At 58.5% G+C, this 24493-nt stretch overlaps 1 protein-coding gene across 1 annotated transcript; it reads left to right on the forward strand.

Annotated features, from left to right (window-relative positions):
• The first annotated feature begins 3494 nt into the window (after window positions 1-3494).
• Window positions 3495-24493, forward strand: FRMPD3 (FERM and PDZ domain containing 3). Its single transcript, XM_084293888.1, has 13 exons — window positions 3495-3589; window positions 3711-3756; window positions 3895-3999; window positions 4659-4766; window positions 5079-5210; window positions 5309-5428; window positions 5507-5643; window positions 6190-6313; window positions 6412-6501; window positions 7560-7739; window positions 14622-14766; window positions 18355-19173; window positions 19642-24493. The coding sequence occupies exons 4-13, from the start codon at window positions 4662-4664 to the stop codon at window positions 22497-22499; spliced, it is 4710 nt and encodes a 1569-aa protein (XP_084150014.1). The 5' UTR covers window positions 3495-3589; window positions 3711-3756; window positions 3895-3999; window positions 4659-4661; the 3' UTR covers window positions 22500-24493.

Below are 24493 nucleotides of genomic sequence, written 5' to 3' on the forward strand. Positions count from 1 at the left end.
GGCAGGGCCACACGCAGTTCCCCAGGCTGTGTCCGTGCAGGATGTCAGACGTGACGGGCTGGGTTGTCCTGCCTTGTATGCTGTCCCTTCAGCCTCGGCCAAGCTGGCATCCCACGCTCCGCCAGAGCCAGCCATTAACTGCTGCTGCCACGGCCAGGACAGCTGCTGCCGGGCCTCCAAAGGCACAGCGTGTGGCTGAGCAGCTCTGGAAGCACAGCATCTGTTTGCCCTTGCAAACACGGGCTGTGTCATTGGGACCACGCAAGCTGCATCTTCCATCCTCACCAGGCACAGCCGTGCCAGGCTGGCGGAGCTATCGGGCACCCCGCTGCTCCTGCACGCCCTGCTGCTGGTCCCAGGAGCCCACCAGGCCCCCTCGGGGCTGGAGAGCAGCACACGGGGCCGGAGCTGCCATATGCTGCCCAAACAGCAGCTCCTGGCCTGCTCCCCGGCGTTCCCTGCCTCTGCCACACGTGCGCAGGATCCCACACGCCTCGCGAGCCGCTCGCCAACTGCAGCCCGGCAGATGGAGGAGCCGGGCAGAGCTCCGCAGCAGGAGGGACGGGGATCCAAAGGCTCTGTTTGTTCCCAGCTGTTTGCGGCAGCAGAGGAAGCGGGAGGAGAGCTGGCACCCAGGCCTGGAGCTCCGTCTGCAGGCGCTGCACCCACCCAGCCCTCGGGCACTGCTCCTCCTGCTCCGGGCCTGGGCCTGCCCAACACCTCGGTGTTTGTTCGGTGTAACCTTCCCTGAGAATACTTGAACATCTATCTGCATGCCCCAGCCTGTTTTAAGGGTTTTGTTTATATTTTTTTTCCCTTTTTGTTGAGTAGGAGCTGTTTCAAACTGAGCCCTTCTTGAGCCGTGGTGCCGTGCTGTTTGAAGGCAGTGTGGGTGCAGATGCAGCCCCTTGCTCCCAGTTCGGGCCTGGCACTGGTTTGTTCTGGCGGCTTTCCTGCCGGTAAAGATGGTCGGTCAGCACTAAAAGCAGAGGCAGAAAGCTGGTCCTTAGGGGGAGCGGAGATTTATTGCAGTAGGAAATTAAAAATGCACACGTTGCCTTGTGGAGTGAGCCTTGCTCTGCCTGCACCCGGGTGGGGAAAATGAGGGCTCTGCCACGGCTTCCTGGGGTGGCAGCAGGGACACGGGCAAGAACAGCCAAGTTACGGAGCGTTTAGGGGGAGAGCTGCTGCTGCTGCTCGAGGGCTGGGGGCTGACCAGGTTTGGAGCAAGGTGAGCGAGTGCCGAGCCCCAGGGCTGGTGCGGGAGCGCTGCCGTGGGAAGGATGCTCGGAGCCTCAGCCCCAGAGGCATGTCGTACCTGCTGGCGAGCACATTATGCTTCGCCAGGAGTGGATAAGTCATGCTTACGAGGACACTGCTCCTCTTTTATTTAATTTCCTGGTAATGCTTCTGCAGCATCAAAGTCTTATCAGGAGAGGAGCAGCTTAAGAGCCTGGTAAAGGAGTTTTATTGTCAGCATGCAGCGTTTTATTCCCCTCTTCCCTTTAACGCTGGACGGCAGACCTGGTTATGGCTGAAACGAGGTGTGCTTTTCTGCTTTTCTCCCTTTGAGATGCAGAGGTTTCCCTGCTAACCTTTTGCAGACGGTAATTCAGCTGCCGGTCCTCCAGGAGCCACAGGCTCGGTGGGGCTGCTTGTGGCTCCCATGGGCTCTGCAGAGCTCCCATTTTGCAGACAGGGAGCGTGCTGCGGGACAGATCTGGGGGCCTGACAGCTTCAGTGCGACACCTGGGGCTCCAGGGCTTGTCGGTGACTTTGCAACCCCTGCCTCAGTTTCCCCAGAGCAGTGGTGTTGAGCATCCAGGTGCTTCCAGCCTGCAGTTGTGCCATCGTCCTCACGCTTGCAGGCTGCTGGGGCTCGTCAGCTGTGAGAGGCTGGGGACTGCGGCTGCTGGGGGCAGCCTGGGGGAATAAAGGCTGCTGTGGCAGGGGGGGAGGTTGGCTCGGTGGCTGTGCCGCCTCTTGCAGCCAGCTCCCTCTCTGCAAGCAGCAGGCGTTCTCCCTGGCCATGCCAGGCGTGCCGGAGATGCGGCGTTACGTTCAGTCGCCTTTTCAGCAGCAGACAATGTCCTTGGATAATGTCCATTTAAGAAAATTGTTTGAATTGTGCAGGTTTTTTGGTTGTTTTTTTTTTTTATTATTATTATTTATTTATTTTTTATTTTTTTAAATGCTCGCGGGAGCAGCAGAGCAGATAATGAAGCAGCGCAGAGCCAGCGGCAGGGGAGCCAGCACCGAGGGCACTCCCTGCGGCTGCGACCTGTGGGAGATGCAGCCCCCCATGCCCACGGTTGTGTTGTGTGTCCCCCAGGAATTGCCCACTCTCTTCCACACCCCAAAAGGTTCCTTCCCCGGGCTGAAGCCAGACCCAGCTCCCTTAAAACCTCTCGGGACAGGTGGCCCCTGGAGCACGGGCTGGAGTCGAGCTGCCAGGGGCTTCAGCCCCTCTCATCCCGCAGTTGTTCCTCACCTCCCTGTGCCAGCGGGAGGGGGGCATGGGGAATGCAGACAGCTCGGACTAGATGGGCGATGCGTCAAACCCTCAACTGATAAGAGACGGAACAATCGATGTGTTGCCAAAAAGGCTGGGAAGGATCTTTGTTAAGCAGGCTGAATAGCCTGGACAGGAGCAAGCAACGAGCGGCACAGAAGCAGCGGCTGCTCCCTGCTAACCGGCAGGCAGCCCGGCCCTGCTGGCATCGCTGTGGGATGCCCCGGGCAGGTTCAGCATCACCTCGTGCTGGGCTGGCTCTCCCCGGCTGCAGGAGGCCCCTGGGGTGGTGCTGGGGACTCATCACATTGAGCTCGGTTTGTCCTAATCCTGATTTTTTAGGCTAGGTTTGATTCCAGCTGGGCCAAACGTGCCAAGGGTCCGCGTGGGGCACGTAGGGACAGATTGAATCGCGGGGACAGGGATGGGGTGGTGAAATGCTGGGTCAGGACGATTTCCCCTTGGGGTGCCCCCCGCCAAGCTGCCATCAGCGGGCTGTCCGCCAGGTCCTGGGGGGGTTTGGGGCCGGGGGGGGGAGCTGCCTTTGCAGCGGGGTGCTGCGTTACATCGCGCCCCCCTCGCTGCGCGGCGCAGCCATGTGATGCCGGAGGAGCGCGGCGATGATATGGAATGTGGGCAGCTGGCTGCGGACACGCTCCGACAGGTGACGGTCCTGCGCCACCCCCGCTACGGATTCGGCTTCGTGGCCGGCAGTGAGAGGCCTGTGGTGGTGCGCTCGGTGGCAGCAGGTAAGGCGCATGATGGGGTCCCGGGGCATTGCCTCGTGGCTCCGGGAACACCTTCCCCCTTGTCGGCCCTTCCCTGGGCTCCTGTCCCCTCCGGTGGGCTCATGGGGTCCCCTCCGTGGTCATGTACGGGGGTGAATGCTTTGGGGGCGGTTGGGACGCTCATTCCTGGCTGGGAATGTCACCACCACCCCTGGCCAGCCCAGTGCTGACCCTGTGTCCTGGCAGGTGGCCCCTCTGAGGACAAACTCCTGCCAGGAGACCAGATTTTGGCCATCAACGATGAGGATGTGAGCGAAGCCCCCAGAGAGAGGTTCATCGAGCTCGTCAGGTGAGGGCAGCAGCCTGTCCATCGTCCGGCCCGGGAGGGGTGCGGGACCGTGCCGGCTGAGCGCTCACGGGGCCGTGTGTTGAGCAAACCTGTCCTCCTTCCCTTCTCCTTTCTGTCGTAGGAAGGCCAAAGACTTCATCATCCTCACGGTCCTGCACACCCACCAGGTGAGAGCAGGCAGCAGGCACCACGGCCAGCCCCAGGGGAACCAACAGAGGGAGCTGGGACGGGGGTTGGCAGCCCTTCGGGAGCCCGAGGTGGGGTTTTGGGGTTCCCAGGTGATTTACTCAGCGCTCTCTTCCCAGTCCCCCAAATCCGCTTTCATCAGCGCAGCCAAGAAGGCGAAGCTGAGGTCCAACCCGGCGAAGGTCCGCTTTTCCGAGCAGGTGACGGTCGGCGAGACAGACCCAGTGAGTGCTGCCTGCTGCGTCCCCGTGGCTAAAGGGCTTCGAAGGAGCCCCCGTGAGAGGGGTGGGCTGGGCTGGCCGGGGCGTTGCTGCGGGAAGCTGCTGTGCTGCAGTGATGTTCCAGCTCAGTGGCATCATTTGTTAATTGCAGGAGGGTTTTATTAAGCAGCTTTGGTACAAAAAAAAAAAAAAAAAAAAAAAAAAAAAAAAAAAAGACGCTCAAAGCGCTTCTAGCAAATTCTATTTTTAAGCAAAATCAATTAGGTAATTATCTGATCGAAGCGCTGCTCGCTAAATAAAATCAGCTGTCACCCCACTGCCTACCCAAGCCTGAAGTGGGCTAAATTTGGGCTGGGGGCCAGAAAGAGGGGGTTGGCTCTGAGACCCCAGCAGCTCCCCTCAGCTGGGCAGGCTCCAGGCACCCCTCTGGGATGTGCCTGACCAAGTGGGATGCTCGTTCCCACTGCTGGCAGCTGGGCAGGTGACTCCATCAGGCAGCCCTGAATCACTCAGGCTCTGCGCTTCTGAATGCTCCACGGAGAGGCTGGGATTTCAAGGGGAATGTGCCTCCGAGCACACAGCCACCGGGAAGCGAGGGACGCTGTCACCACTCCATCACACAGCCCTTCTCTCTGCCTCCCCCCCTCCCGCTTCCCCTGCAGGACATGCTGAAGAAGGAAGCTCTCCTCCTCATCCCCAACGTGCTGAAGGTTTTCCTGGAGAACGGGCAGATCAAATCCTTCACGTTCGATGGCCGAACCACTGTGAAGGTGGGCCCCCCCTGCTCCTCCCCTCCCCGGCACTGCAGCGGTGCTCCCTTCTCCATTTTTTCCCTGCCTCTCGCTTCCTTGCACGAGCACTTGTGAACTGCCACCACGTAACAGCGAGGCCCTTTGGCATCCCCGGGCGCTGCGTGCTGCACCCAGCACCTCCTGGCTGCCATCTGCGGGGCCGCATCCTGCACCAGCCTGGCCCCAGGTGCTGGGAGGAGGCAGCTCTCGGTCGGGTGCTGCCCCCCCTCACAAGCCCTGGAAAGCAGGGAGCTGCTGCCCCGCACCCAAGGCCGTCTGTGGCGTTTGCAGGACGTGATGGTGACGTTGCAGGACCGCCTGTCCCTGCGGCACATCGAGCACTTCGCCCTGGTCCTGGAGTACTCGAGCCCGGAGCAGAGCCACCGCTTCCTGCTGCTCCAGGACAAGCAGCCGCTGGCCCACGTAAGCCCCCGCATGGGGTCAGCTCCTGCCCCGAAATCCAGGAGCGGGGTGGGGGGCTCGTGCCGTGGGCTCACCAACCCCATCTGCTCCGGCCCCAGGTCGTGCAGCGGACGCACTACCACGGCATGAGGTGCCTCTTCCGCGTCAGCTTCTTCCCCAAAGACCCCGTGGAGCTGCTGCGCCGCGACCCCGCGGCCTTCGAGTACCTCTACATCCAGGTAGGGACAGGGCAGCCCCCCAGGAGGAGGGAGCCGGGTGCCCGCGGACCCCTGAGGACACCTCTCTGCTCCCCACAGAGCCGCAACGACGTGATCAGGGAGCGCTTCGGCGTGGACCCCAAGCCCGAGATGCTGCTGGGGCTGGCTGCCCTCCACATCTACATCACCGTGGCGGCCACGCGGCCCAGCCAGAAGGTGTCCCTCAAGAACGTGGAGTGAGTCCCCCTCCCCGGCACCGCCAGGCCCACGTGTGGCAGCCTCCCTGGGGCTGGGGACGTGTGCTGGGAGCCCAGGAGCATCCCCTGGGGAAGCCGGGCTGATTTCCCTCCTGGCGTCCCAGGCGAGGAGAAGCTGCCGTGGCTGTGACACCAGCCCTGCTGCGGCTCCTCCGGGGCCTTAAATCCATGCGAAGAGCAGGGTGGCCTCTCCAGGGTGTGCAGGGAGGGAGCTGGCGTGTTGGGGGGGAACCTCAAAAAAAAAAAGCTTTGGGGATTTGCCCAGCAAAACCCATGCGTGGTAGCGAGGCCGCCTCACCGCCGTGCACCCCATCACCACGGGACCCACGCCAGGGCTGTCCCTGTGGCGGTGACACCGAGCTGCAGCTCTGGCTCCCTCTCACGGCTAGAGGATGCTCTCCGGCAGCAGGCTGGCCCTCTCTGCCCTCCTGTCCCCACACTTGTCCCCCCAGACCCCAGGTAGGGCTCCCTGGCAGCGGTGCCCAGCCCTTGGGGTGCCCCATCTGAGGCTGCTCCCTCCCGCAGGAAGGAGTGGGGTCTGGAGCCCTTCCTGCCCCCCTCGCTGCTGCAGCTGGTCAAGGAGAAGAGCCTGCGCAAATCCCTCTCGCAGCAGCTCAAAGCCCACCAGAACCAGCCCGGCGGCACCAAGGTGAGCCCAGCAGCCCGCCCGGCCCCACCTCGGTGCTGGTGGGGTGACACCGCGGGTGTCCCGCTGGTGGTGATGGCCCGGGCCATGTCTTTGCTCAGGTCTCCGCTGCTCAGGCCAAGCTGCAGTACCTGAGGATCCTGAACGAGCTGCCCACCTTCGCCGGGGTCCTCTTCAGCACCGTGGGACTGGTAAGGGAGCTTGGAAGGGGAGGTTTTTGGCTCTGGTCCTGAGCGTGCGGCTGGGGGGAGAGCTGGGGAGAGGTGTCCGTGGTTCCTGCAGGGGTGTCTGCTCTGTGTGCGCCTCCCCGATCTGTTCTGTGCTCCTGGGCCCTGTCTGGAAAACCTCTCCAGAGCCTCTGCCGACAGCGGGCTGGGTCTGCAGGGCCAGGGCTCTGCTCCTTTCTTGGCAGCCTTTTGGGCGATGAGGTGATCTGCTCGGTGAAGCTGCGGTAGCGCCAGGCATGTGCTCACATCCCCCGGGCTCCCCATCCACACCATCCAGCCGGGACACTCTTCACAGCGCTCTGCTCTCCTCCTCCAGCGCCAGGGAGGCTGGCCGCATCCTGCCGTCCCTCTCCGAGGAGGGTGACCCTTGGCAAGGGCACACAGAGAGTAGCCCAGCTGGCCTTGCCATCTCCACGAGTGGTTTCATCTCTGAGACCACAGCTGTGCCTCTGAGCCAGCTGAGCAAGCCAGGCTAGGAGCTGAACCATTTATCCAACCATACGAGCCATGGACTCGAGCAGCAAAAAATATTCCCTTATTCTCTTCTGTGCTGGCCTGCCCAGCTCCTCTTCACCCCCAGGTCTGACTTGGAGCATCCGCGCTGGGCAGACCAGGACAAGGAAGATCTCAATTTCCAGCCAAGGCTTCAGTCTTCTCATCTAAAACGCATTCGCTCCCTCGCTCCCTCCTCTGCTTCCCTCCCTCCGCGGCGGTGTCAGATCAGGCAGATTTGTAACAACGCTCTCACTTTGCTGTAGTGACACCAGCAGGCCTGAATATTTCATGGGGACGGTCAGCTCGGGGCTGGAGACTTAAGCAGCCTCGGCACGCCGTGCACGCTGCTGCCGGCTCTGCACAGAGGCTCGGGGAGGGGGCCTGGCACCAGCTTCACCCGCTGCTCCCCGCCAGCCACCTCTGCCCCCAGCTCCCGGCTGAGCTCCTGACATCGCTCCCTTGTCTGTGGATGCGTTTATTGACCTCTGTCCGTCTGTCTGTCTGTCTCCCTTTCTCCATGCGGCCAGGACGAGAAGCAGCCGGCCACCACGCTGCTGGTGGGCCCCCGGCACGGCATCAGCCACGTCATCGACCTCAAGACCAACCTGACCACCGTGCTGTCCGAGTTCAGCAAGGTCAGCAAGATCCAGCTCTTCAGGGAGAACCAGGGGGTGGCCCGCGTGGAGACGAGCATCCTGGATGCCAAGGTAGGCACCCAGGGGACGGCGCCGGCACAGGGGTGGCTGGGGTGGGCGCAGGCACTGCAGGGCAGCGGTGAGGTTTTGTCTTTGGCACAAGGTGCAGCTCGCCAAGCCACGTGGGGTTGTTGGGACTGGAAATGCCGGGACCTTCGGTGAAGCTGAGCTCCTTCTCGGGCTGCCTCTGCGTTTCCACATCTCCCGTGGGGTGTCTCAGCCTCTCTGCAGCCTTGCCTTGCGGTCCCTATTTCAGCTGCAGCCCCGCAGGTGTAGTGCTGGGGGATTTGTGTAGGATTCTCCTGCTGCCTCCTCTCCTGGCAGACTTTAGCACGGGGCCGGGAGGTCCCTGCCTGCTGGAGGAGCAGCCTTTTTCCACGTCCCCTCCATCCACCTCCTGGTTGCTTGAGAAAAAGCAGTCCTCCCGTGCAGCTTCCCGTGGGCACGCACACACAGGGGCTTTATCTCCCTGAGAAACTGCAGACGGCTGCCTCCAGCCTCCAAAATCCCCCTGTGCCTCTGGAGAGAGGAGAGCATCCCGTGGGTGAGGCTCAGCAGCACCCCGGCAGGGCACAGGCTGCTGCTGGCTGTCTGCATTTAACTGCTCTCCGAAGGGCTGGGCTTTGAAGGCAGGATGTCTGCTCCAAAACGAGCCGTATGCTAATCCTACACAGGACAGGGATGGATGAGGCTGGCTAAGAAAAGCTGGCAACGAGACCATTACCTTGAAGCGCTGATCTGCTTCCTGCAGCCACTGCGTTGTGTGGAACATGTCGCTGGCTCAAACACGGGGTGCCAAATAAATCCCTCCGGGATCTGCAGCCCGACAGGGGGCTGTGCTGTGAGCCATGTCCTACCCCTCTGGGGACCTCTGGTCAAATCCCCAAGCCCGTCGGGGCAGGGAGAGGCTGTGAGGGTCCCCGGGATGGGGTTGTACCAGGGGTGCCAGCCTGGGGGCACCTCCGAAGGCTGGGGCAGAGGCGAGGCAGCCCAAACCTGTGCCGTGCCTGCTGCGGCTGCTTGCTGGGTTGCTGTGGAAATGGCAGATGTTGAGTAATGGGTATGGGATCGGCTGGATTTCTGCGTGCCAGGTTTATTGCTGATGCTAAGGGTTAAAAAAGGGATGGGGATGGGGATGGGGACGAGGAGCAGCCCTCAGCCACACAAACACCCTCGCCTGCAGTGAGCTGGGGAAGATTCCCAGGTAACAAGCGAGCCTGAGCAGATCACAAACCACTCGTGTTTAGTTCAGGAGGAAAAGAAGTGGTGGTTGTCTTATAAATTATTCACCGGGCAGTAATAGCTTTGTTTTGGAGCTTTTCCATCCTGGGTTTCAGCTGGTGTTTCAGACAGCCTGTTCTGGTACAAACCCCAGGCACAGCCTCTGCTTTCCTCCCTTGCTGCCACTGCGACAGTGGCAGAGGGGTTGGGGGGGACCAGGTGCTGGCAGGAGGCTGGAGCAGGGACCAAAAGCCCCGAGGTCTCTGCTGCTGGGTCCGGGAAGGGTTTTTGTTCTGACCTGAGCCTTGGTTCTGGAGCTCGGAGGCTTCCTGCGCTCCTCCCAGGTCCTGCGTTGGGACACGGTGGCAGCTGGGGACATCAGAGCCGCCCCCATACCCAGCTGCGTCCCTGCCCATGTGGCTCTGGCGGTTCCCGCAGATGCAGAGGTTGTGCTCTCGCTGAAAACCCTTTTCAGATGAAGCATCCTTCCTTTTTCCTCTACACAGCTACACGCCGCTACGCTTTTCATTACGACAGAATTAATATTGGCAAGAAGCGTCTGAAACCCCCAAAAAGGGGCTGGAAGAGGAGCTTGGGGGCAGCCGATCCTCCCAGAGGAGCGCCCGCAGCGGGAAGCATCGGGTGCCTGCAGGGAGCAGCTGTCCGGGGCTGGCTGCCAGCCCACGCCGTTTAATCACGGGCACGAGGGTAATTGGCTCCGTGTGTCCCAGCAGGACCTGCCGCCAGCCGGCAGTTTAGCCCAGATCGAGGCTGAGCACGGGAAAACAAAGGGGAAATTAATTCAGAAAGGTCCCCGGCTGCTGCCGCGCCTGGAATCTGGCTATCGATTGCAGCATCCCGGGGGCCCCGGGCACGCTTCCAGGCGGTGCCAGAGATAAAAGCACCGCGCGTGGCCAGCTGCAGCCTGCTCACCTCGCCCGGCCCCCTCTCTCCCCAGAAATAGGGGGTGCAGGGGGATGCAGGGTGGGTGCCAGGGCAGGTGGTGGACGGGCGTTTGCTGGTGTGCGTGGATGGGGTGAAAGCCCCGGGGAGTGGCACCACGCTGGGCAGGCGAGGCCAGCACGGTGCAAGCAGTGACTGGAGCCGTCAGATCTCTTCCACGGCTCTAGATTGATGCCAGAAGCTGTTTCCTGGAGCCGAATTAATCGTATTAGTTTTCCTTGCGCTGAGCCTTTCTGAAACACCGTGAGAGCGAGATTTTCTTTGTCTCCTGCACGGGGCGGGATTGATGCAGGGCACGCAGCAGCGCCAGCCCCAGGCACCCAGTGAGGGGCTGGGAGCCAGCCAGCAGCACGAGATGCAGGCAGCGTGCGGAGGGGACGACTTACCCAGCCGGCACAGCCAAATTTGATTCGTTTATTGAGAAGGAAAAAAGAACAGCCACACAGACCTCAGGCAGCTGGTGCCGCGGGGATGAGCACAGCACAACGGAGCTGCGAGCTCGCACACCCCGAGGGCTGGATTCAGCAAACGGGAGGTGCAGAGGGTGCCAAAAGCAGCCCCCTGGTTTTTTGGGGCATGCAGGGAGCAGGGACATCATCCCGCAGAAGGCTGAAATCCCAACAAATGAGAGCACCCCTGCGAAACCTGCAGAGGTGCTGCAAACCAAGGCAGGAGCTGTATTGATCAGCAAAGGAGAAATAATGGCCCTAATCACAACAAGCCCGGTGTCGATAGAGCCGAGTTAATAATGCTTAGAGGGAGGGAAGGGAAGGGAAGGGAAGGTCGGGTGCACGTGAAAAATTGACTGCTGTCTTGTTAGGCCCCGGTGCCCGTATTATTAAATATAAACTTGGCAGAACACCTCAGGTAAGCCAGGGAACATAAATTATGGAAATTCATGTCCCAACTTCCTCCTGCATGGCATGAAGGGAAGCAGTGTAAGACCCAAAGTGCATGATAAAGAGAGGAGATTAAAAGGAACTACACATAAACTTAAGGGTTAGAGCATGCATAGATCAGGTCATAAATTAATTTAAATATCAGGACTGCTAACATCCTCTCACATAACCCTGGCCATAAAATTTCATCCAGATGCTCTTCTACGAAACCTTCACCTTTGTCTGAACAGCAGAATACCCTCCAGAAGGACAGCGAGGTTTGATTTAAAGGCAGTGCATAAGAGAAAAAGCATTATATCCATAATGAGCTAATGCAAAACTCGTCTCTCCTATCCAGTATAAATGTATTTTATTTTACTTTCCGGAGAGATTGGTTGCTAAGCAGGAAGCTTCAAGTGAAAAAAATGCCCTTTGCTCATTAGGAGTAGAAAATCCAGAAAAGCAGTATGAGTGGAAGATCAAAACATGAACAATTTCAGGCTGGTGTTGCGGATTTGGAGGCAGAAAGAGCTTTTTCTTTAATATTTGCTTCTTTTCACGTTGGCCTGTTGTAGGTCTGAGAAGAGCCCTTACCTGTACATCCCACTGTGCGTCTGGTGGTGTTTTTTTTAAAGTTATCCCGGTGAGTTTCTGTGTAAGGCTAGCTTTCATCCTCAGCACCACTGCCCTGCCACAAATCTCCAGCCCCCGCGGGAGCAGACCCCAGGGGCTGCCGCAGCACAGACCTGCTGCGGGAAGGAGCAGGAGGAGGGCTGCCGGTGTGCAGGCAAAACATTCCAAAACTTTGTTGTCGTGCACGAATACCTGTGTTTTTTTTTTCTCTTTTTAGCACGTAATTCCTGGCAAGGCACGTTGCTTTGTCAGCAGTGGGACTGCTGAAGCCTGGTTCCCCTGGCTTCATTCAGCATCCCGGCAGCGCTCACCTTGCCTCTCGATTTCTGCTCCATTTCAGCCCTCCCTGCACCAGGCGCTGGTTTCCACCTGTCCTCAGCTCCCTCCCCTCTTCCCCGCGGTGTTCCCAGCCCCTGAGCAGCAGCTGAGACAGAGGCACTGCATTTTGCATTTAGAAAACCTATGAAAAGCCACACGTGTTCAGCTTTCTGCCTTGCTGTCGGACCTCCTGGAGCTCAGCCAGGGAGTTAAAACATCGCCGTGGGAGCAGGGACGTTGTGTGAGCCCCAGCCCCATGGAGCTGCCCACCAGTGTCCCCTCTCCCTCGCAGGAGGTTTTCAAGGGGAAGGTCAATCCCGTTTGCCACGGGACACTGGTATCCCAGTAAAGCCCAAAGCCCAGAGTACAGTCCCACAGGGTTATTTCCTAGAGCAGCTCCCTGCAAAGCTGCCCCCAATTTACGATGTAAAAGCCTTAGCAACGTTAGCTGGAAATTTTTCAGGCAACTGTTCGGAGTGTAAATGTTTGCTTAGCTCGCTTGTGCCTGGCTGTCTCTGTAAGATCTCATTTTCCTTGCCTGCTTGGAACAGGGTGACCACGATTGCTGGAGCCTTAAAATAACGTCTCTGTTAGCTGCCGCTCATCACACCTCCTCGCTGTAGCCTGATTTCCAAAGGAAACAAGGCTTCTGCCATCGCCTCGCCTCTCTGCCTCTCCACCCCGCAAGTGGTTCCCAGCCCTGCTGGCCACTTCCAGTGCGTTTTGTCGCCGGGGCAGAAGTCCCAAAGGCAGCGGAGAGGCGAGGGTGGAAGGCTTCACGCTGGCACTGCCCAGCCGATGAGCGGCTTCCCTAACAGCAGTGTTTTAATGCCTGACAATTCCCGAGGAGCTCTCACACCACTCGCTTGGCATGGAGCGAGAGTAATCTTATCAGGGACCCCTTGCTAAGCTGCAGTGTTAATCAGCGCTGAGATTTATCCCTTCCAGAGCAGCGTGCTACAATTAACTCCGGCATGCAAGGCGCTGATTGCTGGGGCCAGCCTGGAGGCTGGGCTTGCTCGGAGACCTGGCAGGGACCTCGCAGTGTTTTGGCACGCTTTGTGTTTTATTTGTGGGCAAGAAGTGCTGGTCAGGGCTGTTCTGCCATGGTCTGGTCTCCCTGACAGCCCATTCCTGGGTGAGCAGGAGCATCCTGCAGCTCAAGGATCGTTTAATTACTCAGCAGTGGATAATCACCAGGCATTGCCGCTCTCACCTTGGTGTTTGCTTCCTTTCTTGTTGCTCGCACTCAAACCCTCACTGCTGCATAACAGAGGGGGAAAAATGTGCAAATGTCTTTTTATTCAACAGATGGCTTGAAAAAAAAAAAAAAAAAAAAAAGAAGAAGGCTTAGCCCTTGTTTTAAGGATGCTTCATATGGCAGAGCTGGAACACATGGTTACCTTTCATCACTTCTGTCAAGCTCGAGGCTGGGCTAGGAGCTGGCACCCCCCTCCCCACCGCTGGATGCCTGCCTCCTGCGAGCAGCGTGGAGAGCCTCCTCCGTCCCTCCTCTCCTTCCCGATGCTTTCCCTCTGCTCCGTGTCACCTCGAGTCTGTTCTCCGTGATGCAGAAAGCCTCTCAGCAGCGCTTGTTTGCGTCTCAGGTTATTTCTTGTCCTTGTGCCATGCCACATCCGGGGAGGGAACTTTTTTGTGGTTGCCCAAGGAGGAAGCAGCCCCCGGCAGGGGCTGGGGTAGCTCAGGGCTGGTGGCCTCGCACCCAGATTTATTGTGTTGGGTCAGACAGAGCGTGACATGCTGCAAGGCCGGGTCTACCGGTGCCAGGATGGGGCAGAGTTTGCTCAGTGACTTAGGAAAACAAGCATTGAGCAGAGCCCAGAGCCAACCAGCAGGTGCCGGGAATCTCCCGCGGTTAGAAAACAAGCAAATGAAAATGGCTTTAATGCTTCTCACACTGCGTGGGCTGAAGTGGTTTTAAAATGGGCTCGGTTGGCCCTGGATGTGGTAAATGAGTTGTGAGCCCTGGAGGGGCCATGGCAGGAGCAGCAGGCACGGGGGCACTGGGAAGGGGACGAGTGCTCCGTCTGGAGGTGGCTGCTTCTTCCCCCGGGGCTGGGCACTCCTGGAGAACATCCACAGGGATGCAGGAGCCAGAGTTTGTGCTGCTGGGCTCGTCCTTTCCACGAGGAGCTCGAGGTGTGAAGCTGACAGCTCTCTAGGAGGAACAAGGCATGGGGCAGTCCCCGTGCCTGTCGCTGGCCTGTGCAGTGAGGTTGTATGCGGTGCTCACTTCGTGGCTGGTTTTTTTCCTCTCTTTAAAGCAAAGACCTTTTTTAGCGTGCGAATAAATGCTCTCCTAAAACAGAAGATGCCATCTGCTCCTAGGCACAAATTGAATTTTCCAAAGGGTTAGGTTTAAATAAGATCCACGGGCTCAGAGCAGTGGCTGAGGGGGCCCGTAATGGGTTTTCGCCCCTTCTGCAGCTCGCTGTAAGCAGATGCCTCAGTGTATGGGAGGGCGACGTGGTGCCTGCAGTGACACAGGGGCTCAGGCAGCTGGAGACTACACAGACTCCCCGAGCTCCCCAGGGCCTGGTGTTTAATCCTGGACCTTGTAGGTAGGCGTAGAACACCGGGATGCTCACAAATTATCTGGGCCCGGCGGGGAGCGCACGTCAGCTTTCCCCTCTTTCATCTTCTTTAGAGGAGTCGGCAGGCGGGGAGTCGCAGCTGCAGCAAGGCCCGGAGATCTGTCGGGTAATCTGCAGCAGGGACATGCACGTGGCTCTTTCTTCCTTTGTGGGAGCTAAATCTCCAGCCAGCTCACCAGTTCCCCCAGTGCGAGCCCTTTGGAGCACTGGTCGGGCGCCAGGCGAGCTGCCTCGCCCTCACGCGCTGTGCCTCTCTTGCCTTCCAGCCGCTGGTGTTGCTGATGGAGTGGCCTGAAGCCACCAACTTCGCCTGCCTGATCGCAGGCTACTGCCGTCTCCTGGTGGACTCCAAGAAGATGATATTCTCCAGGCCCCCCAGCCAGCCCCCGCCGCCTCAGATTATCAAGGCAGGTACGGTTCAGCCTCTGCTTTCCCTGCGAGCCCCTTCCCAGCCGCCTCCCTCCACCTAGGGCCCTGCTGTGGTAGGAAGGAGGTGGTTCCTGTGGGATCTCCCCTCTGTCCTGTCCCCCTGCGGCACCAGCAGCCCCTCTGAGCAGCAGAACGAGGCCTGGCTTTGCAGAAGCTCTCACTTAAACCGGCATGAGCTTGCAGACACAGTCCCTGCCCGTACATTGGCCGTTTCTGCCAGCTCTGAAAGTGTGGCTACTGTGCTAATGTCCTACATCAGGGGGCAATTTGGGTGTGTGGGCTTTCCAGGCTCCAGGCACAGCAGCTAAGGACAGGTTGTGTCCCACCAGGCACTGATGCTCTGTTCCTCGAGGACAGATTTCGGCTGTCAGTCACCTTCAAAATGATCAGTTATCGTCCAGAGGGATTTCAGAGAGGAGCCAAGCCTGAGTTATGTGCCATTACTCCGTGCAGGGTGTGCATATTGAGTACGTTTGGTACAGGGAAATAGCAAGTACAGGCTCAGTGGCTGGAGGTGCTTCCTGCTGCACAGTGCGCGGAGGCCAGAGATGCTCTCCCTGCTTAGCCACGAGCTGTGAGGGGCCTTCAGTTTAGCTGGTGGAGTGCTAAAACTGTCCCCTGGAGATGGGTGTAGTCAGAGGAGGTGCCAAGAGCTAGCAGGGCCCCTGGGGAAAGGACCTGGTGTCTCTGAGGTGTGAGGAGGGCACCCGGACACGGAGCTGGCACCAGCGGGAGGACGCGCTCGGGAGGAATCGGGAAGGCACCTCCAGCACCCTCAGCACGCCCAGGGAAAGACCTGGCAGGTGATGTTGCTGTGAGTATATGAGCATGGTTCCCTGTGCGTCTTCACCCGCGCATCTCACGGACAGCCGCCACTGTGCTCTCTGCTCTGCGTGTCCTGCACAAACCCAGCCCCGTTTGGTGTGAGTGAAGGGTGCCTCCAAACCAAGTGGTGTCATCAGTGCCCTCCCTCCCCTCACACTACAAGGCATGGCCTGAACCACAGCGTGTCGTAGCTCTTGCCCTTTTCTTGACAGTCCCACGAAACCAGTGTCACTCTGCGTGGGGGCTGGAATGAGCGTGAAGGGGAGTGACAGTGTGGTAGCACAGTGATGGAGCACTGGATCCGTGCTCTCCATACTGAAGAGCTGGCCCCTCTCTGGGTGGCCTGGGCTGTCCTCAGGGGCACAGTAAAAACCCCTCTGGCCAGCAGAGTGAAGCAGACCCAGCACACTCAGCCCAGCTGCTCAGGCATCGTCCAGGAGGGGTGAATTTAATTAGTGTTGAGAAAACAAAGGCTGCCCATAGTTGTGGTCGTGCCATGGCTGCAGGCTGAGCTGTCAGGAGCTGAGCAGATCACCAGGAGCTGGGGCTGCCAGTCGTTAGCACATCTCTGCAGGAACGATAAGAAAGCCCCACTGGGATGAATCAAGTTCCCCCAGCCTTTGACTTCCCAGGCTGCAGGCAGGCCGTGCCAGAATCTTAAACATGCCATCAAGCCCTGGCCTGTGCTTTCTGTCTAGAAGCGGAGTACATCCATCTGCCTGGAGGCCTATTAAACCCTGCTGCCGAGCTGCAGTCCTGTTTAGAAATGCACGCTCCGTCCAGATGCTGTCAGTTAAGTCCCTCAAATCCCTCTCTCGGCGTTTCCCTGCGGAGCCGCACGCCAGACCCCTGCCACAGCTGCACGGACGATCGGCCTTCCTTGCCCCTTCCTCCCCCTGCACCCCCATGAGCAGAGCAGCGCCCAGGTCGCTGTCTCAGCTCTTTGCCAGGACTTTCTCTTCCAGAGAAAGCAGCTGGATTACCCATTTTATGGTTTTGGCCGCATTCAGAAGCAGGCCCTGATTCGACATGGGCAGCCAACAAATGCCAGCGTTGGTGGAGGCTGGCGTACATGAGCTCTGGCCAGCTGCAGGTCTACACGGATGATCCTTTCTCCTCTACCCTGGTCCGTGCAGCCCGTTGCCGAAGGTGTCTTCCCAGCACTCGGTCACCCATCTGGTGTTCCTGAGCACCAGTACGTCCATAAACGAGAGAGAGATTGTTTAGATTAGGTTTTTAGCATTGCAGGTGATGAACAGTATAATACAAACGTGTGTTTTGGGAGACAAATTGTCCAATTTGTTGAGCTAATGAATTTAATTAGGATTTATTTGATTTAATTTACACTTTGTAAGATGGAGCCTGCATCCCCCTGGCACCCGTTCTCGGCACAGCTGCACAATTCAGCCTGTAATGCAGACAGACACCCCTCTGGAGGGCCGGACCACTGGCCAGAAGCTCAAGCGATATTTCAGCTGCTTGCCTTGCTCAGGGAGTGCCAAGAGGAGGCTATCCCAGGGAAATGCTTAACAAGGAGCAGAGCATTAGTGCACCGTGCTTAGCAGCCTTCTCTGGACTCGCTGAAGAAAAGGCTGAGTAAAACGGCTTGGTATGGCCAACGTTATGCACAAATGGTGACAGTAATTCCTTCTTGCCATGTCACTGCTGTTAAATGGCAGGCTGAGGCTGAAGGTCCTCGTACATGCGTGCAGCCGTGCTGCTCCCGTTACCCTCTGAGTCTCACCAGTTGCTTGCGAGGCAGCACCTGCATGCCCAGGTTTGGGGACTGGCTGTGCTGGGCAGCCCTTCTCCTGCCTCCCAGCAAGGGATCTCGCTCCCACTCTCTGTTGCTGCTGTGCAGCACCGAAACAAGATGTTTGCTTAGGTAGCCAGCCTGGATGGAGTCCAGCTGGGAGCAGAAAGCAAGCTGATGCAGTTAGGAAACAGACCTGTCAGGAAAGGTTAAAGGAATTTGCTGCGTCTAGTCTAAAACCGAGGTGGGTAGGGAGAGGGAGAGGGAGGAACAACATGATCTTGCTGGTGTCTAAAGGCTGTTGATAAAAGGGCAGCGACTGGTTGTGCTGCAGGTGCAGGCTGTTAATGATCTAATTCCTAGCCAAAAAAAAAAAAAGAAGATGGGGAAAAAATAAAAAGTCAGAGTCAATGCTTATAAATGTCATAATATTTAACTGTATAAAATTTATATGATTGAGCTCTGTAACACGTTATCATTTTGGAGACAAGGGAGGCAGTGTGCTCAGTCAGCGCGCTGTGGGGCTGCTGCTGGCTGCAGCTCGGCTGCTCCCACACCCCAGGGAGCCACCCCGCAGGCTCTTCTGGCCGCAGCCATCACGTTGCCCCAGCATCACGTAAAGGCCTCACTAAACCGCTTCCAACAGCTCTTTGTGAGTGGGAATCCGTTCTTTATTGATTCCGGAGAAAAGGCACGTTTGCTCCTTCGACCCGCGCGGGCTCTCCTCGAGCTGCAGAGCAAGGAGCTCGCGGCAGGAGGCTGGGGGGCAAGCCCTGGAGGCTTGGTGTGGTGTCCCTCAGGGCATGAGCCTTTCCTCAGCGAGGAAGCCAAGGCAGGTGCTGGGCATGCAAAGCCTCCATCAGCGCCGTGTTTGTGCAGGGCTGAGGGCAGAGAGCACGTGGACGTTCCTGCAGGGCGGGCGGCAGCTTTCCCATCCTCTTCTCCCCTCTCCCCGGCGCTGCTCGTGACGCTGTGTTGTGCTTTCGGTTTAGATTACATCAACGCACACAACCTCCACCGGCCCGCGGGGCACACGGGGAAGAAGGAGAGCGGGTTCGTGGGTGGCCCCGCCGCCAGCCCCGCCGAGGGCCGGGCTCGAGCGGCCAGGGCCTCGGACTCGGAGCTCGTCAGCTTTTGCTACCTGCACATGCGAGAGCAGAGAAAGGAGAGGGAGAGCAGGACGGACATCAACGAAAACCTGATCTTTTTCGAGGAAACTCGCCCCAGGACCAAATCCGACCCCACCTCCAAGAGCTCCGGCCAAGGCTACGACGGGGCTGCCAACGAGCGTGACCCGGACGGCCTCGACCGAGAGCGGCACGCCAGCCGGGCACGGGCGCACACCATCGACACCCACCCGCGGGGCGACGCCGCCCACTTCTACTGCGAGTCCTGCCAGGCCAAAATCAAGAGCCGGCTGGCCCTGCGCAAGGCGGGCAAGCCTGGCGGGGCCCGCGACAACATGGTGGACCTGATGTCTCTTCCCCCTCCCGGCAGCGATGAGGAAGAGGACGAGACGACGGCCCTGCTCCCCGCCATCACCGCCCCCCCGCCCGGCTTCCGCGATAACAGCTCGGACGAGGACGACCCCAAGCGCCGGGCGGCGGCCGCCCAGGGCCAGGAGCAGGGCCGGCACCTCTGCGGCATCCTCTACGACGAGATCCCCGTCACGCTGATAGACAGCATGCAGACGCGGACGGTGCGGGACCATGCCCAAGAGCTGGACGATGCCCTGGTGTCCACCCTGCAGGCGCTGGAAGCCCTGGCTGCTTCAGAGGATTGTCCGCATCCCCCGCCGCAGCAGACAGCAGGTAGGGGAGCGGCCGTGCCTTTCTTTTTCCCCGCAGCCTTTCTTCCCCTATGTGCATCCTCCCCTTTATTCTCCTCCTGCCGTCCTTGGCTGCAGCCTGCTGCAGGACAGCCCTGAGGCCCCTCTCCCTGGCCTCGGCCGCCCTGCTCGCTGTGGCGGAGCAGCTCTTGCCATTTTTCCCTTCTTGCTCCAGAGAACTCCCTGCAGCCCTGCTCTCGCTGACACTGGAACCCTTCCCAGGACCTCTTCCTGGGCCAAGAGCTGAATTGAGCTAGCAAGCCAGCTCGGTGCTGACAGCCGATCTCTTAAATGTGTTAACTCTTAGCTGGGAGAAGAGTCACTGAATTTTCTCCTTGGGATACTGTGTCCTGCCTTCCTAGGACCCTTCTGTTGCCCTGGGTTCCTCTCTCCTCCCCATAGAGATGTGGCACGAGCATGATTGTGGGGTTTTCTTTGTGTTCCTCCTTAGGTCTCATTGTCCTGGCCGCCATCACACCTGAGTCATCCTTGGATTCTGGCCACGAGACCAACTCCTCAGAGCTGACTGACGTCTCGGAGATGGTCTCCGCTATGAAGCAGCATCAGAACGCAGCCTACTTCCTCGCTCAGCACATCAACAAAGAAAACCTCCTGGCCAGAAAGGACTTGCCTTTCCGAATCCAGAGCTGCGCTGCCCAGGCTGTTCTCACCACGCCATACGCCCTCAACCGCCAGGAGCCAAACTCTGCGTTGAAGCCAGCTTTCTCTCACCAAAGCCCCAACCTTACCAACTGCAAGAGCAAACAGGAGCAGCAGAATGCTGAGCGGAGCTACGGCTCGGCTGTCCAGCCGCTGCTGACCCCCCAGCTGAGTGAGCAGAACAGGGGGGCTCCAGCGCCAGGCTCTGAATGCAAAGGCGCAGGCCACACGAAAGCTGCCTTTGAGGTATCTCTGCATGCCACAGCAGCCCCGAGCAGGGAGCAGGCGCAGGATCTACAAGAGAAGATGCCCAGAGAGGTCAAGCCGAGCCCCAAGCTCCTCACAGATCAAAAGAGCGGCGTGACCACAGCCATCATTTCAGCTGCTCTGCAGCAAGTGGCAAATGCACAAGGCTCGGCTCCCCAGGCAGCAGCAGCCTCAAAAGAAGACAAGAACGTGAATGGGACCAGCAGCTGTGCATCAGCCAGCAACAAGCCCTTGAAACTTAAAGGAAGTCAACAAACTTCAGAGCCATTATGCAACTGCCAGCAGCAGCAGCAGCAACTCTCTCAGCAGCAGCATAGTGAGGTTTCCTCAAGTCCTAAAGAAGCTCACAGCAGTAAGGCTGAAGCTTTCCACCTCACCTCAGCAGGTGAGGAAGTGATGCCCGGTAAGACTTTTGCCTCTAAAAGCTACCAGCAAAAAGTGAGTCGAGATGTCCCAGGAAAAGCAGCGTGTGGAGAAACAGGTCAGAAGGCAGGTGGGGAAACCATGAACCTCATTTTTCAGAAACACGCAGCTCCTTCAAACCAAGCAGAGAAAACGCAACAGGAAAGTTCAGCCAAAAGCTTAAAAGTCGAGAGTAGCAATCTGCACTCTCCGTCACCTCTTAGCACTTTCAGGAGCGCCAGCGAGGATTCCAAGGGGCCGATCCAGCTAGTGCCCAGGTCCGAGAGCCTGCAGATCAGCACCGTGCCTTCCAAAAAAGTAGAAAAGGTCCTGGAGGTGACCCAACCTGATATTGATGTCCCAGCTAAACCCAAAGCTCCCAAAGCTCCCTTCAGGTTCAGGAACCTGTTCTCTGCAACGTTTCCTACCCGGCTGAAGAAGGAGACGGACGAGCGGCAAGCCCAGCTGCAGAAAGTGAAGCAGTACGAGCTGGAGTTCCTGGAAGAGCTGCTCAAGCCAAAGAGCAAAGGGGACCTCCCACCACAGGAGTACCTACACCCTCCCGCTCCTGGACGCTGCAGCTGCCAGCTCAGGAGCAGTCCTGTCCAAAAAGTCCCCGGGATGTCCAGGGAGCAGAGGCGCAGCTGTGACTGCAAGCGGATCTGTAGGGGGGTGAGGCCACCCATGGTGATGCCAGAACTGGAGAGGCAAGGGAGGGATAAAGTTGTCGATGACCAGAAGCAGGCAGAAGCCATTAGGCTGACAAGCATGAGCAGCCCTTCCAAAGGCAAGCGGATACGATCGACGAGTTTAGAGTCCAGGGACTACCGGTCAGATCCAGAGAACAGCATGTCGTGTTTGACAACCTGTGCTTCCCGAGGGGAATGCACGGGTGCTCCACACTATAAGAAGCTCTTGCGCCGCTACAGCGTTAGTGAATTGGATAAGACTGATAGGACATCCCTGTCCTCTGACATCTACCAAAACATCTATCCGGCCAAGCAGAAAGGCCCTCAGAAAGAGCCTGAGCCCAGCATCCTTTGTCCCGTTTTGAAGAGCAAAATCCAGGAAGCCTCAGGAGCGGCCGATCCGTCCTATGTCCAAATAGCACAGGAGAAAAAGAACCAGAAAGGCTCGGCGGTGTTCTCTGTCCAGGAGGAGCTGTATCCCAGTCCCGCAGAGCTGCGGGATGAAGACATGGAGGACAAGAAGTGCTGCTCCATCCGGTACTGCTTCTACTACAGGAAATGTGATGTCGCAGACGACGGGAGCGAGAAAGATGAGCTGTCCTACTCCATCCCCATGCAGATACTGCCGGGAATGAAGCTGGACAATCAGATGGTCCCGGTCATGAGCAGGACCCTTCAGGTCCTCGATGCTACAGCCTGCAGCAGTCCCAATGACAGCCAAACCCAGGAAATAGATTTAAGGACCTCCACTTTTGAGGGGAGCCTGGCAAAGATCAACACCCTCCGAGGCCATGCCTACAGCTTGCCCAACGGCTTTCTGCAGGTGCAGCTGGACACCAACGAGCTCCTGACTATCCTGCGGCAGTGCGTGGTGAGCCCCGATGTCCGGGACTGCAAGCCCTACATCTCCCAGCTGGCCGAGTACAAGCAAGAGCTCGCCCTCAAGTTCAAGGAGTTCCGGGCGTCGTGCCGCCGGGTGGCAGCCGTTGACAAGAGCCCTACCCACATGCTCTCCGCCATCACGAGCAGCTTCCAGGTGCTAAGCAGCCTCATCGAGACGTTTGTGAGGCTGGTGTACGTCGTGCGCTCCGAGTCCCAGCGGCAAGAGCTGCTGGCCAAGGTGGAGGAGGTGGTGAGAAACTACACGTTCCTCCTGCGGGCTGCCGAGGAGTCCACGGCCAGAACGCTGAGCCACCAGCAGACAGTGGAACAGCTCGCCCGCCAGTCGGCCACGGTGGCCACCGTCATGAGCACGCTCACGCGCTCCCTGAAGACGCTGATCAATAAGTAAACCAGCTCCCAAAGCCAGCAAGCCAGCGTGTGCCGGGCCGTGTCGGTGGTTCTCGCGTCGCCTGAGTCCGGCCAGGACGTGTGTCTGCAGGGAAAGCCCCCGCCCGGTGGGGTTTGCAGCAGAAAGGACATCGCTTTATTTCTCTGCAGAAGGGATGGTTGTGGTGGTGGTGTGGTGAAAGGTGAAGTCGTGCCCTGATGCAAGCTGCGCAGCCAGCTTGCCGGGGGTCTCAAGCAGCTGCTCTGCTTGCTCTCCCATGCTGGCTTGGCAGTGACTGGCTTGGCCGGGACGGAGGCACGGTCACCCCGTCCCCACGCTAGTCTGGTTCCGTGTGGTTCTGGGCCTCCCTCGTGCAAAGCCCTGACACCGTCTCCCTTTGCCACGGGGCGTGCTGGCCAGCAGGAACTGAGGGGAGATCTCCCGGCTTCACTCGGGCAGGGGTCCAGCTGGAGCCAAACCAGTGTCTTGCCACGTAAACAGATCTTCTGCCTCCGGGGTCTTCCTGGCCCCCAAATGCAATGTTGTGAGCAGCAGAAGGCATCTCTGGGATGCAACACCCTGCTGCTGTGCTAGGGCTTGGGAAGCCCTAGCACGGGGAGGATGCAACGATCCTGGGACAGGGCTCGGTCCCCCTCACGGGCTCTCCTCTCACAGCTCACGCAGCGATGCCCCTGTCCTGAGCACAGGCACTGCCTGCGCAGAAGGCCACAGCTCAGCGCGTGGGAGCAGGGAGCCGTTCGCCGTCCCCTGCTGGGTGGCCACGGCCACGTTAGAAAGCCCACAGAGACCCGGATTGACCTGTGACCACTGCAAGCCAGAAGCTGGGCTGGCAGCTCAGAGGAGGCCTCTTCCACGCCATTCTCCAGAGGTCAGGTCCACGCCTCAGAGGCTCAGCCCAAACCCTCTCCTGCTTCCGTTCACAGTGCCCGTAAGAGAGGAGCCCCAGCTCAGGTTGGTCTGAACCGAGGCTTCCTCCTGAGCCAGGCAGTGCTACTGCCGTCTGCCAAAGGAGCTGCCCTCCTTGCCAGGGGGCCGGGATCCTTCTTCTGTCTCCACTGGACTGACTGACTGCCATGAGAAGCGTTATTTCGTACGTGGTGGTTATTTATTTGGAGTTGGGTTAGTTTTTGGTTTGTTTTATTTTTTTTTTTTGTTTGGTTTGGTTTGGTTGGTTGGTTTGGGTTTGTTTTTTTTTTTTTTTTTCTTCCAGGTGAATGGTAAAACGATTCCTAATTGTTTTCCTCCACGCCCCAAAGTTCCCGTTCCTCCTCCCAGTCTCGCTCCTAGACATCATCAATCAGACCGCCTTAACCGGTGCTTCAGCGCCCTCGCCTCCCTCCGAAGAGAAAATGCAAGGTTCCGCAAGGTTGCGTTGCCCTGACAGTGCCACCCCCTGCACTTCACGCACACGGGGGGCCAGGGCTGCGGGGCTCCCTGCGCCTCCCCCCTGCACCATCTCCAGCTGGAAGGGGAGATCACGGCGGGAGGGAGGGGGGTTGGCAGACCCTGCAAGCTTTGCCCCATCGCTGCCTGAGCGCGTGGGGCTGATCAGGGATCTCCGTGCGATCAATCACTTCCCATCTCTATAATTATTATTATTATTTTTTTTTATAAGTACGCACATTTGAAATCTCTTGTTCTTCCATAAGAGTTATGGAAACGCACAACGTGCTTTTAACACGCGCATCCTCTACTGAGTGCAATAACGTCCCCCGGCCCGCGGCTGTCCCGGACTTTGGCTGTTGCTGTCAGCAAGGCAGAGAGGATCCTGCTGTGTGGACAGAGCACCCTCCTGCCCCCTGCTTTCAAGAACCATGTAGCAAATATTCGGTGGAAGAGCCAATTCGGATTTCAGCCCATGGTGGGCAAAGCCTGTTGTAATGCTGAAGGCCGACTGGGAGCTGTGTTTTTCTGTTCCCCGTGAATTATCTGTTATGAAACTCTGAGTTTCCTCAAGCTCCCTGTTATGCCTAGATCATTTCTCCATAAATCTC

This window comes from Netta rufina, assembly GCF_964035555.1.
Source record: "Netta rufina genome assembly, chromosome: 12".
Taxonomy (NCBI): Eukaryota; Metazoa; Chordata; class Aves; order Anseriformes; family Anatidae; genus Netta; species Netta rufina.